At 46.7% G+C, this 15,452-nt stretch overlaps 2 protein-coding genes across 3 annotated transcripts in view; one reads left to right on the top strand and one right to left on the bottom strand.

Annotated features, from left to right (window-relative positions):
- cdh23 (cadherin related 23) overlaps positions 1-15,452 on the bottom strand; it is a 556,325-nt gene that overhangs the window by 63,785 nt on the left and 477,088 nt on the right. The window lies entirely within an intron of this gene.
- The window catches only part of vsir (V-set immunoregulatory receptor), a 38,904-nt gene continuing 36,347 nt past the window's right edge, over positions 12,896-15,452 (top strand). Inside the window, exon 1 of the mRNA XM_033012751.1 lies at positions 12,896-13,134. Coding sequence (XP_032868642.1) covers positions 13,059-13,134 — 76 coding nt within the window. The 5' untranslated portion in view covers positions 12,896-13,058. The remainder of the gene's footprint in view (positions 13,135-15,452) is intronic.

Below are 15,452 nucleotides of genomic sequence, written 5' to 3' on the forward strand. Positions count from 1 at the left end.
TTACTATTTTACTTCGGGGTCACGTGAGTGACTCTGTGAAGATTTCAAAGCTCTGTGATTTTACGCCGGTTATGAATCCAGGCGTCACACACTGAATGGATTGACCATGGATGCGTGTAATCATTAAAGCATTCAGACATTACGTAGTTAAGTAAAGAAACTGATGCTTTAAATGAAAGAAAAGTTTAAAAAAAAAGTTACCCCTCCCAACCTTGGGGGGGAAAACTAAGGGACAGAACTTAAAATGGTACGTGCAAACACCCCCAGTCCGGTTATAGGTTTGTTATAAAACCGGTGGACCGTTATTTCATTCGTCCATCCTGCAGCCACTAAGATGTCGTCAAGGGGCACGTCCATAGCTCTTGCTGCCGACGTAGATGCAGCCCTGGTGGAGTGAGATTTAACCATATAAATGTTTACTCCTGCTACCGCCATTACCTCTTTTGACCATCTGGAGATGGTTTGAGTTGACACCTTTTGGTGTGGTTTTTTTTATTATTTTTTTTTTATGGCTGATGAGGACCGATTGTTCTGTGCCTCTGAGATTCTCCGTAACTCTCAGATAGTGGTGTTAGTATGTTACCACCCACACAACCGTTGGTCCTCTGGATATGCCAAGAACTGGATCTCCATCCCTGGCATTCCTGGCCTGCTCTGTTTATCAGGTTCCTGATTAGGAATGTTATGTTGTTCATATTGGTGGTCATGTAGTCCAACCGTAGCTTTGCAGTGTCTGGACTCTTTGTCAGCATACCACCTTCAGGGTTAGTTAAAGGCGGTCCCCACTGTCAAAGTAGGGCTTGCACCACGCTCACATCCCATGTGTCAGTGTACCTTGGCCTTGGAGGTCTTAAATTGTAAATTCCCTTCATGAATTTTGTTGTAAAGGGGTGCGTTCCTATCGAACTGTGCCCTGCTTCCGGCATCAGATTGGAGGAGAGTGCGCCTCTGGCACTATTGATGCACTGTAACTTAGTTTATAGTTATAGTACAGTTGATAGGAACTCCAAGATATCCGTTATCCGAACTGTGTTGTATTTGTTCGGACAGTCCTATGCCTTGAAATGGCCTCCTCAGAATCTGCAGACCAACAAGTTATACGTTCATGTAGTGGATGATTGCTCCCTGTAACTGGGTTCACTAGGAGGTCCCTGCACTTGGGTACAGCCATTACTGGCTGGACTATAATTCCTAAATTTTTTGGGGACCAGGCTTGAGTAGGCCAATCTGGCACTACCAATATGCCTGTGGCTTAGTCTTGCTTGATTTTTGTCAAGCATCGGTTTGTGAGACAAATTGGCGGAAAGCATACATAAACATTCCTCCCCAATTGAGGGAGAAAGCATCCACTGCCTTGCTCCTGGATCCAGCTCGCAGGACACATATCTGGGTAACTAATGGTTAGTCTAGATGCAAACGGATCAACATCTGGTATGCCAAATCGTGTAGTTATTTTGTTAAATACTGCCTGATTCAACATTCATTCTGTGTTGTTATTAAACATTCGTGATCCAGCATCTGTCACCGTGTTATATCTACCTCGTAGATTTCCCAAATATTCCTCTCGATACACCAGTGCCAAATGAGGTTCGACAATCTGTCGTAAGATACAGATTTTACACCACCCTTGTTAATGGATATATGCCACCGCAGTGGTGTTATCAATCTGAATTTGAACAAGCACCGGTTGCATATCGCTACAGAGAACCTTGAGTCCATATTGTGCCCCCAACAATTCTGGGTAATTGATTCCATGTGCTGGGGAATTACAGACTCCTGCTCATTCCATCTGCCCCCACAGCTTTAGACTGTGTTGGTGTCTCCCCATCCTTAGCCGCTAGCATTGGTCTGAAGAACCCTCTATGGCTTTCGAGCAAAATTTCCCTGAGCTGTCTCCCATTCGTTATCCACCATAGTTATTCAACAATGGCCTCTGCTGGCAATCCATAGTTTGCCAATTCGGCCTGCATGTAATCTGAGTGTTCGTTCCTTTGCTTGCTGTATGTTCTGGTAATGCAAAGGCCCGTACTGCTGGGAATGCAGCTACTATTTGCCAATTACACTCGCTGTTTGCCTGATAGACGGCTAGAATTTGACTATCAGGTCATTGCAGGCTTAATTAATATTGTCGTTTGCCCCTAGGCAAAGTCACCAACATATTTACTGTTTTTGATAGTAAATTCTAGGTAATCAATTACCCTTGTAGGTGTCAATTTTGATTTAACTGGATGGATGAGGTAACCAATTCTTTCAAATAGGGTTTTGGTTTGCTTGACTCATGCTTCTGCCAATTCTTGGTGACTCCAAAATGAAAATGTCCTCCAATATGCCATTACTATGTGGTTTTGAGACCTTTGTAGGCCCAGAATTGGTTACCGTAGTTTTGTCAATAGTCTAGGAGCTGATGTCAACCCATTTGGCAGAGCCATGCCATCCAGTTAAACTTCAAATATCTCCTGTTCTTAGTGAATAGACACCGAATAGTATGCATCTTTGAGGTCGATGCATGCCATGTGACCATTCTATAGGAAGCTCCTATAAAACAGTAGTTAGACCGTAACAAAATTACTGTTTCTAAAAGTCTATACTGCACAAATGAGTTACACCTGGATGAAGTGACATCCTCCATTTGTCACATGTCCTGAATGGCAATCCTGCCCAAAAATACTGGGCCTGCCTCGAAGACAATTCCAGTCCGAGTTCCAAGTCTGCTTGGAACCTGTGTATGTTGTGCAGTAAAATTATCACGTTATTATCTGTTTTTAAAACCCCGTTCTGAAATTTCTTGTTATTGTCATTTTGAACAAGAACACAAGAATAAATTACCAACATGTAACTGCTCCACAATCCCTTGTTTCAGTAAACCCAGACCCACCTACCTCCATGGCTACCGGTGGTCTTGTGGTAAGCCCAAAGGCCCCTGATGCGGATTCCTTTCCTCTCCTTGATTGGGAGTAGGACTGGTAAGGAGTGTGGATTCCATGTTTCTCCCGACCTCTGCTTGGGTCTGGTCTGAAACCTCATCATACTGAGCCTGCCTTGTAGGACAATTCTGGCCATTATTTTGAGTCTGCCTTGAAAGACGACTCTGATCATATTTCCGTGCCCAGCTTTCAAGCCACCACCGGATTCAGTGAACCGCCCCACTGAGAGTGAGGTTCGTAGGCAGCCCTGAAAACAGGTGCTGCCGCAGGCCCCTGAGGATACCTGTGCTGACATGGCCCTTCCAGTGGACCTAAATGAGATTCTATCTTTGGTCAGACTGAAAAGGACCATGAATGCTCCTCTCCTTAGAGCAGGGGACATTTGTGCTGCCCTGAAAACAGGTGCTGCTGCCTGCGGGTTCTCCATAATACCCGGGCTGTCAAGAGCTAGATTCCATCCAGGGAAGCACCCAGTGGAACCTGGATGATTGCAGAAGCACTTATTTTCTGTTTGTTTGTATGGAAGCTTATTATTCCTTTTATGTAAAGCATTTTGGTGTTGACTTAAACAGTGCAATATAAGTAAAACTTACTTACCTACTTCCTTTCTTCTGCTTGTCCCTGGGAAGGTTTCCCCCCCTCTCTTTGTACTCTGATTCAGAGTGATTTCTTCCACATGTAGTTCCCCCTTCCATGTGGAAGACATTGGGCTGCCCCATGTGCGAGGCTCCCGGCACCGGCACTGCTGTAGGGCCCGTGCTGATGCTGCTCCTTCCTTTGGAGCAGATTATTGTTGGAGCAACTTCTCCATGAGTTGCTCCATGTGGGAGAAGTCGTCCTCAGACGCTCTCCGTTGAGGGAGGGTATCCCTCTTCCCCGGACTCATCTGAGTCAACGGGTTAGTTTAGACTTGCGGGTGGGATTATGCCCCGCAGGACAACCATGGAGCTCCTGCTCCCGCGCAAAGTCTCCTCCCGATTCTGCTGTCGGCGCTAATGTCGGGGACAAGACCGTTGCCCGCTATTTGGAAGGCTGCGGTCTTCGGCAGCCGACATCCCCGCGGGCCGTCTCCTCGACATCTGGGCTCTGAAAAAAACTTCAAGCCTGAAAGAACGCAGGTAAGTGATTTCAACTTCCCTTACCTGCTCATCCTGACGGCCTGGGAGGACTCAGTGCCTGCCAGTCCGTCGTGCGTGTTGCGTTCAGACGTAATGACGCGCACGCAGACGGACGGCACTTCTTCACGTAGTCACTCACGTGACTCCGAAGTAAAATGCCCACCCTGCAATGGTTACATGTAAAGAGGTTGGCATGTCGCAAACATTCTAACATCTCATGATGAAACTCTTTCAACTTCCTCCTGACATTATGAATTGCTCTTTTTAAAGACAACTTCAGCAAGACTTGCATTATGTTCATACCCCCTGCATTCACTTACAATTGACCGGCGACAGACCTGCTCACAGGCTCAGAATGCAGATGCTGTTCTGACGCATCGGTAATTCTGCTTCAACACAACAATTTACACAACTTTTCTGTTCAGGAGCTATACTGATCCAGCGACGCCTCCTTCCTTGAGGAGCTTAATCACTTCTATGGCCGCTTCGACAGGGACAATCTAGAGACAGCCATCAAGGCTGTGCTACCTGCCAATCACCAACCCCTCACACTCACCCCCTACGACGTATACGTGGCACTGAGTAGGACTAATGCACGTAAAGCTGCTGGCCTTGACGGCATCCCCGGGCGCATGCTCAGGGCCTGTGCTGCGCAGCTGACAGACGTCTGGACTGACATCTTCAACCTGTCACTTGCCCAAGCAGTTGTCCCCACGTGCCTTAAAACCACCTCCATCGTGCCAGTGCCAAAACACTCCACTGCGGCAAGCCTCAACGACTTCTGCCCAGTTGCACTTACCCCCATCATCACCAAGTGCTTCGAGAGGCTGGTCCTGGCACACCTCAAAAGCTGCCTACCCCCCACACTGGATCCCTATCAGTTTGCCTACCGCAAGAACAGGAGTACGGAGGATGCCATCTCAACGGCACTTCACTCCGCCCTCTCCCACCTCGACAACAGAGACACTTACGTAAGAATGCTGTTCATCGATTACAGCTCAGCATTCAACACTATTATACCATCAAAACTGATCACCAAACTCGGTAACCTGGGCATCGACCCCTCCCTCTGCAACTGGATACTGGACTTTCTAACCAACAGACCCCAGTCTGTTAGGTTAGACAAGCACACCTCTTCAACCCTCATCCTGAACACAGCGTTCCACAGGGCTGTGTGCTGAGCCCCCTTCTCTACTCCCTCTTCACCTATGACTGCACACCTGTACATGGTACTAACACCATCATCAAGTATGCAGATGATACAACGGTGATTGGCCTCATCAGCAACAACGATGAGTCGGCCTACAGGGAGGAGGTCCAGCACTTAGCAGCATGGTGCGCTGACAACAACCTGGCCCTTAACTCCAAGAAGACCAAGGAGCTCAGTGTAGACTTCAGGAAGTCCAGGGGCGGCACGCACACCCCCATCCACATTAACGGGACGGAGGTGGAACGTGTTTCTAGCTTCAGGTTCCTGGGAGTCAACATCTCCGATGACCTCTCTTGGACCCACAATACCTCAACTCTGATCAAGAAGGCTCACCAGCGTCTCTTCTTCCTGAGGAGACTGAAGAAGGTCCATCTGTCTCCTCAGATCCTGGTGAACTTCTACCGCTGCACCATCGAGAGCATCCTTACCAACTGCATCACAGTATGGTATGGCAACTGCTCTGTCTCCGACCGGAAGGCATTGCAGAGGGTGGTGAAAATTGCCCAACGCATCACCGGTTCCTCGCTCCCCTCCGTTGAGTCTGTCCAAAGCAAGCGTTGTCTGCGGAGGGCGCTCAGCATCGCCAAGGACTGCTCTCACCCCAACCATGGACTGTTTACCCTCCTACCATCCGGGAGGTGCTACAGGTCTCTCCGTTGCCGAACCAGCAGGTCCAGGAACAGCTTCTTCCCGGCGGCTGTCACTCTACTCAACAACGTACCTCGGTGACTGCCAATCACCCCCCCCCCCCCCCCCCCGGACACTTATTATTATTTATTCAAATCATTTGCTATGTCGCTCTTCCAGGGAGATGCTAAATGCATTTCGTTGTCTCTGTACTGTGCACTGACAATGACATTTAAAATTGAATCTGAATCTGAATCTGAATCTGATTATACTTTCTGATAGTAATTTGGACAAGATGTCCTTCGACAATATGGCAATGAATCTTGCACAGCAGAGGAAAATATGTTTTTTTGTAAATATTGGGTTACAATCCACTACACAATAACAATGCCACCCACAGCAATATTGCTCAGAGGAAGTGTGTGTGAGAAGATGGCAACAGATAAAGACACAGAGAGAAGCAATGTCAAGGATTAGCAAAGCCAACAGCAAAGTTGTCAAAGCATGTGATGACAAAGGAAGAGTTGAGGAATTCCAATGCTTTGGGGGTTCTAATGAGGATTGAGATGTGGATGTCATAGGCAAAGACTGTCCCTAATTGGCCTTGAGAAGGTGGCGGTGAGCTGCCATCTTGAACCCCTGTGGTCTTCTGGTCCCGCTGTTTGGTTGGAATCTCCAGAAGTTAGACCATTGATGATGAAGAAGGAATAACATTCCGATCATCTTGTCTCACTATTGGAAGAGTGAATTGATTTAGCATGAGATTTCTTCCTCCACTGTTTCAATGAAAACCTCCATAAACTTAAAATAAATTGATTAACTTCTTCTGATGCTAATATTTTCCAACATAATTTCAAGGTTTAGATTTTAAGACTTAAGAGATACAGCAAGGAAACAGGCCCTTTGGCCCACCGAGTCATCGCTGACCAGCGATCACACTATACACTAGCAGTGTGCTACATGTTTTAAGAATAAGGGCTAAGCCATTTAGAACGGATATGAGGAAAAACTTTTTCACATCGAGAGTTGTGAGTCTGTAGAATTCTCTGCCTCAGATGGCGGTGGAGGCTGGTTCTCTGGATGCTTTCAAGAGAGAGCTAGACAGAGCTCTTAAAGATAGCGGAGTCAAGGGATATGGGGAGAAGGCAGGAACGGAGTACTGATAGTGGATGATCAGCCATGGTCACATTGAATGGCAGTGCTGGCTTGAGGGGCCGAATGGCCTACTCCCTGCATCTATTGTCTATTGCCACTAGGGCCCATAACTATTTCCAGAAGCTAATTACAAACACGCACGCCTTTGGAGTGTGGGAGGAAACCGGAGCACCCGGAGAAAACCCACACGGACACAGGGAGAACGTGCAAACTCTGTACAGACAGCACCCGCGGTCAGAATCGAAACCGGGTCCCTGGCGCAGTATGGCAGCAACTCTACCCGCTGTGCCACTGTGCTGCCCAAGTGGTTTCCGTCCCTAAAACATCTCCTGGAGATCAGGAGATCTGGCAGCCTCAGAGCTGCCGAGAGGCCCAGGCTAAGGAGATATGGGATAGTGAACACAACTCTGTTGAACAGGAAGGCAGTGCCGTGTGGGGCCATTGTGTGTCAGACTGAGTTTCACTTCACAAATTTAAAGGCACGGAACTAACGTCAAGGTTCTCAAACATCAGAACCAGAACCACACTGAGGTTATGACAACCTCTTCTAATATCTGGAATTATAATAATTTCTCTAATTTCTGATTCAAGGGATAAAAGTTGCAATGTGTTGCACGTCAGAAATGCAGCATGGTCACATCCCGCATCGATTACTGCAACGCCCTCCTCACTTGCACCTCCAATAAACTTCTTCATCGCCTCCAATGCATTCAGAACTCTGCAGCCCGGATCATCACCCGCACCAGATCATCGGACCACATCACACCCATCCTCACTCAGCTCCACTGGCTCCCTGTGCACCACAGGATTAATTACAAGATTTTACTGCTGACCTTCAAAGCCCTACACCACCTTGCTCCCCAATACCTCTCTGACCTGCTGCTACCATACACTCCTTCCTGGTCACTTCGTTCCTCATCAGCTGCAATTTTAACTGTCCCCACATTTAGACTCAGCACCATGGGTGCCAGAGTCTTCAGCTGCTCTGCCCCACGTCTCTGGAACACTCTCCCACCTTCCATCCGTCACCTGGACACTATCGATCATTTCAAATCACAACTCAAAGCACACCTGTTTAGATTAGCATACCCGACATAACTTCCACCATGTTCACCCTGATTTTAATGACTTAAAATGTTTTGTGTATTATTTATTTTTTTTGTTTTTAATCAACTTGATTTTAATATTGATAAATGTATTGTGATTTTATGTCCTGTAAGGTGTCCTTGGATGTCCAGAAAGGCGCCAGCAAATAAAATGCATCATCATCATCATCATCATCATCATCATCATCAGGAAACACACGAGTGAAGCTGTGGAATGGGGCAGGTCTTGATCGGCCCATTCCACGCTCACCCGACCTCGCATCTTATTTACAAATTCATCTTCATTTCTGAACACTTGATTCCTCTGCGTGACCTCATCACCGCAACAAAATTAATCTCGTCCGCTTTTACTTTCATAACTCAAAACAAAATGCCGATCTGACCAAAGTTTAGTTTAATGCAGAGATACAGCGTGGAAACAGGCCATTCGGCCCACCGAGTCTGCGGCCACCAGCGATCCCCGCACATTCACACCACCTTGCACACACTAGGGACAATTTTACCTTTTATACCAAGCCAATTAACCAACAAATCTGTACATCTTTGGAGATTGGGAGGAAACCGGAGAAAACCCACGCAGGTCACGGGCAGAAGGTGCTACCTCCGTACAATCAGGATCGAACCCGGGTCTCTTGCGCCGTAAGTCGGTAGCTTTACCGCTGTGCCACTGTGCCACCCAAAAGCACCAATTGAGTCCTGATTCACTTAGGGTTAACAACTTCCCAGAATTGCCCCTAGTCTTCCTGTGCTGAACGGCAAATCACTCGCGTATTGCTGGGAGTAATTTTTCTTTTCTTTTAAAAGGTTTATTTCCATAGAGTTTGGCAGGACGGAGACAGGCCCTTCAGCCCAACTTGTCCATGCTAACGAAGATGCATATCTAAAGTTCAGTTTAGTTTTAGTTTGGAGATACAACATGGAAACAGGCCCTACAGCCCAACTTCTCCCTGCCAAGATGCCTACCTAAACTGGTTCAATGTTCCTGGTATTTGGCCTTTATCCCTCTAAACATTACTTATCCACGGGCCTGTCCATATATGTTTCATTCACTTGCTAGTGACTTTTACCATCAGATATAAATCACTTGATAACCCAACTACCTTTTGACTGTCTATTCTTTGATCTATCTAACTAATCCTGAGCATCTCACAACCTAATTTAGTAGTTTACTGTGTCCAGGTTTAAGACATGTATTTAAGATAGAACCAGATCACAAGCTGTGACGTTATGATCACTCTTCCCTCAAACGCTCTTCATTACTGGGTCATCAATAAATTCTTGATCATTAAACAATCGTCGTTCTAATTCCCATTCCCTCATTGACGCCTTGGTACACTGATTAGTTCAGTTTAGTTTTTAAGTTTGGAGATCATGCTAGGAAGCACCCATCTAAGACGGCCCCATTTGCCTGCATTTGGCCCATATTCTTCTCAATCCTTTCAGTCCACGTACCTGTCAAAATGTCTTTTTAAATATTGTTTTTGCACCTGCTTCAACCACTTCCTCTGGCAGCTTGTTCTATATATGTAACACCCTCTATGTGAGACAGTTGCTTCTCAGGGTTCAATAGGCAATAGATGCAGGAGTAGGTCATACGGCCCTTCAAGCCAACACCACCATTCAATGTGATCATGGCTGATCATTCACAATCAGTACCCCGTTCCTGCCTTCTCCCCATATCTCCTGACTCCGCTATCTTCAAGAGCTCTATCTAGCTCTCTCTTGAAAGTATCCAGAGAATCAGTCTCCACCGCCCTCTGAGGCAGAGAATTCCACAGGCATAATTAAATATTTCCTCTCCAACCTTAAACCGAGGTCCCCCAGTTGTTGATTGCCCAACCCTGAGAAAAGGATTTGCCCTCTCTGTGACCCTCATGATTTTATACTATCTCTCCTACACTACAACAAATAAAATCCTAGCCTGTCTAATAGAACATAGAACAGTCCTGCACAGGAACAGACCATTTGGCCCATCACGTCTGTGCCAAACATGAGACCAAGATAAGCTCATTTCATTTGTCTTTGCATGATCCATACTGATCTATTCTCTGCATGTTCATGTGCCTATCTAAGTCTGTAAGTGGCACCATTGCATCTGCCCCCACCCGTAGTGTGTTCCTGGTGGCCATGGCCCTTTGTGTAAAAACAACATGCACCGCACACCTCCTTTAAACTCTGCCTCTCTCACCTAATCTCTCCCTATCGCTCCATCCCTCAAGTCCTGGCGACAGCCTCGTAAAAACGTTCTTCACTGTTTCCAGCTTAATGGCAGTGACTGTACAGCACGGCGATCAAAACTGAACACTATACTCCATGTGCGGTCCGACCAACGTCTTGTACAACTGCAGCATAACATCTTGACTTCTATACTCATGCCTTTCCCGATGAAGACCAGCATGCCAAAAACATTCTTCACCCCTCCGTGACCTCTTTCCAGGGAGCCTTGGACCCCCTGTGCTTTCCAGGCTTCTGCAATCTTTTTTCCAGATAAGGGTGTCAGGGCATACGTTTAAGGGGAAACAAGACCTGTGAAAAGGGACATGCTAGACAATGTCTTCACGCAGTGCATGGATGAAACAAACTGCCAGAGGAAGTGGTTGAGGCAGATACAATAATAACACTTAAAAGAGATTTGGACGGGATAGGTCTAGCTTAGATGGGCATATTGGTCAGCATGGATGAGTTAGAGTGAGGCCACACGCAAATTGGAGAGACAGCACCTCATATTTCACTTGGGCAGCTTACAACCGAGTGGTACGAGTATTGATTTCTCTAATTTCAAGTAACCCTTGCATTCCCATTCTCTCTGTACCCCCCCCCCCCCCCCACCAGTCATCCTGCTAGTTTCACTGTTTGTATCCCCTCGTTATCATCTCCTCCACAGCCAACAATGGACAATTGTGGGCTCTTTGGCCATCAATCCTGGCTCTGATTTGTTCTGCACCTTTTCATAGTTTCCTTCTCCCCTAACTCTCACTCTGAAGAAGGGTCTCGATCCAAAACGTCACCCATTCCTTTTCTCCACAGATGCTGCCTGACCCGCTGAGTTACTCCAGCATTTTGTGTCCATCTTCAGTGTAAACCAACGTCTGCGGTTCCTTCCTACACAAGTTGCCAGGTTCGGTGCAGTATTACATCTATATAATTAAAAGTCTCATCTTGACCACTTCCTGTTTGCGTTGTTTTTTGATTTTAGAAAAAAAACGCTACCATATATGGCTGTGATTTTTTGTCCATCTTAGTTAGAGTCCTCCTCCGATGATCAGGCCCCGAGGATTTTTCCCATCGATTAAAAAAAGAGTTATTAGTGTTTAGAAAATCTTGCGATTCTCTCTCCTGTCAATCATCGCGATGAAGGCCACACCCCTTCTGGAGGGGGGGGGGGAGGGACTATAAAACCCGGAAGTCTGGACGTGGCTCAGTCGCTGCAAGATGGCGAGGGAGAGGCCACGACTCTCAGTCTGAACTGGGAATCTACACAACACTGAGTGTCTACTGAACTGTGAGTGCCCTTTATGTGGTTTATGTGGTCTGGAAACCAGTCCCTTCGGCCGACAACACCCATACTAGCACTCCAGAACCCCACTGGCCAGCAATATTGGAATTGGTGGAAAGGTGGAATATTGCGTTGGGGGACCAGGCCTCCCGTGTGAAGCTGGGACCCAACGGGTCCCACTTAGTCTAGTTGTGACTATAATCTAATGTGCTTTGTCTTTTAAATAACATTGGAGATGGAGGAGAAATATTGGGGAGGGGGGTGTTGGTTATCGAGCTTCGGAGATCAAGGAAATCATCTGTGGAGAAAAGGAATGGGTGACGTTTCGTGTCAAGATCCTTCTTCAGACTCAGTCAGGGGAGAGGGAAACTAGAGGTGTGAAAAGGTACAGAACAAATCAGAGCCGGCACTGATGGCCAAGGAGCCCACAATGCTCCATTGTTGGCTGTTGAGGAGGTGATGACATGCCAACAGCAGTCAGCATGGGGAGAAGGCAGGAGAATGGGGTTGAGGGAAAGGTAGATCAGCCTTGATTGAATGGCAGTTGACTTGATGGGCTGAATGGCCTAATTCTGCTCCTAGAACATAGGAGCAACTTAGACTCTGCACACTGAGTGTAACATAGGGCCTTATGGGACGACAGATGGCACAATGGGCTAAGTGTTCGGAAGGCAACCGGAAGGTAGCCGGTTCGAATCCCGCTTGTAGTGCATACTGTCGTTGTGTCCTTGGGCAAGTCATTTCACCCACCTTTGCCTGTGTGTGAATGTGTGTGAGTGATTGGTGGTGGTCGGAGGGGCCGTAGGCGCAGATTGGCAGCCACGCTTCCGTCAGTCTGCCCCAGGGCAGCTGTGGCTACAGAAGTAGCTTACCACCACCGAGTGTGACTGAGGAGTGAATGAATAATGCGATGTAAAGCGCCTTGAGTATTAGAAAGGCGCTATATAAATCCCATCCATTATTATTATTATTATTATGTGTCATAATGCATGCATTCCTGGCAGCTTTGGTGGAGTGGCCCACTTTACCAGACTGGCTGGTGCAATTGTGTCATTATCACCCTGAATTATTGGGGGGTTTGGAGGAGCAAAGTTGGCAAGAGCCAGGAATAGGTACCAGCCTGCTTCCTCTCTTCTAAAGTACTGTCTGACAGCAGCAATAGAGGCGCCAGTTCCTGAGGCCGGGGCCAATTAAAACATTCGTGGGACTGCCTCATGCAAATTTCTGGTTTCAAGTTTCTTTCACAGAGCTTGAGCCTATTAAACACAGACACTCACAGATTCTGGCCTGAAGTCAATGCTTAAAGCTCATACAGTAAACATCAATGAGGATCTCTCTCTCTCACTCGCTCATACACATACACTCGGACAGGGGAGCTAACAGATGAAAGGAGATTGAGTCTGGGAAGACAAGCACACAGCAATGGATGTTCAAAACCGGATAACCTGTCAGCTACAAGCGTTGACTGTCATAATGATTCTCGTCACAGTTACAAAAGGTAAGAAAGATTGTGCGCTAACAAGACTACTCTTTGCTGCATTTGCCTGACAATACTTCAGACTGCTGCCAGTTCAATAGTGCAATACTGCGTTTGAGTTCATCTAGATGCAGATCTGAAATAGTGACTTCTCTTTTTTTTTTAATTGCGTTGTGATGTTTTTTTTATCAGAGTTATAAATTGGTTCGAAACCAAATTTTGGGTTTACAAGCAAAACATGGACAGCCCTGGTTAGTTCTCACTCTGAGGCGCAGTTGCCAACGTACACTCTTTCACCGAAGGACTAGAGGAAGGAACGACTTTAAAGGTCTTTAAATGTAAAGTTAAAGACCAATATAAAGTTACCGCAAACTCTGATCAAAGCTATCGAGTTCCTGAAATTCTTGTCCTCTTGTTCCTCGCACACTTGTGCAACAGCGGAATGCAGATTAATCTGGCCAGCTGTATTCTGCAGCATTTCACGAGCGGGCGTTTCACTAAATGGGACTTCCACTCAGCCAGTCTTCAGCAGGATGCCATAGATGCGGCACTGTTCGCACACTCCCTGCGAGTCCACATTGCTTTTGGTTCTCGGAACGGCTCATTCTTACTCACCCCGCTCAAAGTTCATTAAACCCCAGACACCCTTTTTGCTCAGCAGCTGGGTGCAGCAGCAAGTGTAACAAATGTACACCGGGAATCGCTTTACCCCAGGCGATTTCTGAGTGGAGGTGCCGCTCACAATATTTACATTCTGCTCGCCTTACATAGAAACATAGAAAATAGATGCAGGAGTAGGGCATTCGGCCCTTCGAGTCAGCACCGCCATTCAATATGATCATGGCTGATTATCCAAAATCAGTGTCCCGTTCCTGCTTTTTCCCCATGTCCCTTGATTCCATTAGCCCTAAGAGCTATATCTAACTCTCTCTTGAAAACATCCAGTGAATTTGCCTCCACTGCCTTCTGTGGCAGAGAATTCCACAGATTCACATCTCTCTGGGTGAAAACATTTTTTTTCCTCATCTCAGTCCCAAATGGCCTACCCCTTATTCTTAAACTGTGAGCTCTGGTCCTGGTCCTGGACTCCCCCAACATCGGGACCATTTTCCCTGCATCTAGCCAGTCCAATCCATTAAGAATGTTTAATGTTTCTATAAGTTTATGCGCCTGTCTCTTTTCCAACTGCAGTGGGCTGTGGGTACCTATCATGCCTGACTCAGAGCCCGCTGGCTGCGAGTTTGACTGTCGCTGTAGACATCTCAGGGTGGGAGGGAGGGTGCAGACACCTCAGGGTGGGAGGGGAGGGGAGGGGGGGAAGACATTCTTGGTAAAATGCCGAGCGTGTGATAACAGTAAAGTTACAGTCCCTGCACCATCTTGGACGGGTGTAATAAATGCCCACGTCACATTATCGGGGTGATGCAGGGTGCCCTGGCCAGCGCTTGAATACAACCCTACACTGAAGAAACTGTTCACTGTCATCCTGCTGTTTGGTTTAGTATTATCATTGTTAGGTGTCCGGAGATACAGTGAAACACTTTGGTTTGCGTGCTGTTCATCCATACATGATTATAATCAAACAATACATGATACAACAGTTAGGGCTAAAAGAGAAAGGAAAGAGCGCAGAGTGTTCCAGCTGCAGAGAAATTGCAGATTAAAAAGCGCAAGGGCTGCAACAAGGTAGATTGGAGGAATGTGAATACGTCCCAAAGTGTGCACATCACGTCTCTTCATATGAAACAGAGTTTACTTGCAAAGTAATGTCATTCTGGGTATGTGAAAGATGTGGTGAAATAAATGTGAGTTTTGTGCTGTATTATAGATACATAATAGATAACGGGGGCTTTTATTGAACAGCTGTACTGATTTGTTACCTGTTGCCCAGTCTCTTTATGGTTGGGGCATTGAATAAGTAATTCCCAGCTAGTGGCAGCAACTAGTCAAGGGCAACAGGTGAGCAGCAGGCTCTGAGTGAGCACCCAACTTGTATCTGAAACTGTGATAGTGTGTGAAGTCCTCCATCCTGTGTCCCGGCCCACACACACACCCACACGCCAGTGAGTATCCTGCTCACAATATACTCAACTCGTTCACTGAAGCTTCCCGTCACTCTGTATGCTACAGGTTTTATTATCTGGAAAAAACCCCACTTTCATTTGCATGAAATCAAGTTGGTGGCAGCAACTTGAAATCTATCACACAACTTGAAAACAAAAAGGCTATTCATCCTCTTAAAGAATAGGCTACATCGAGGGATAAAGAATTTCTCATTTATTAAAGCCTTCTGAAACCCCCCTCAGCCCATGTCTCAATCTATGACCAGATCACAGTCC

This window comes from Amblyraja radiata, chromosome 37 (genome assembly GCF_010909765.2).
Source record: "Amblyraja radiata isolate CabotCenter1 chromosome 37, sAmbRad1.1.pri, whole genome shotgun sequence".
Lineage (NCBI taxonomy): Eukaryota > Metazoa > Chordata > Chondrichthyes > Rajiformes > Rajidae > Amblyraja > Amblyraja radiata.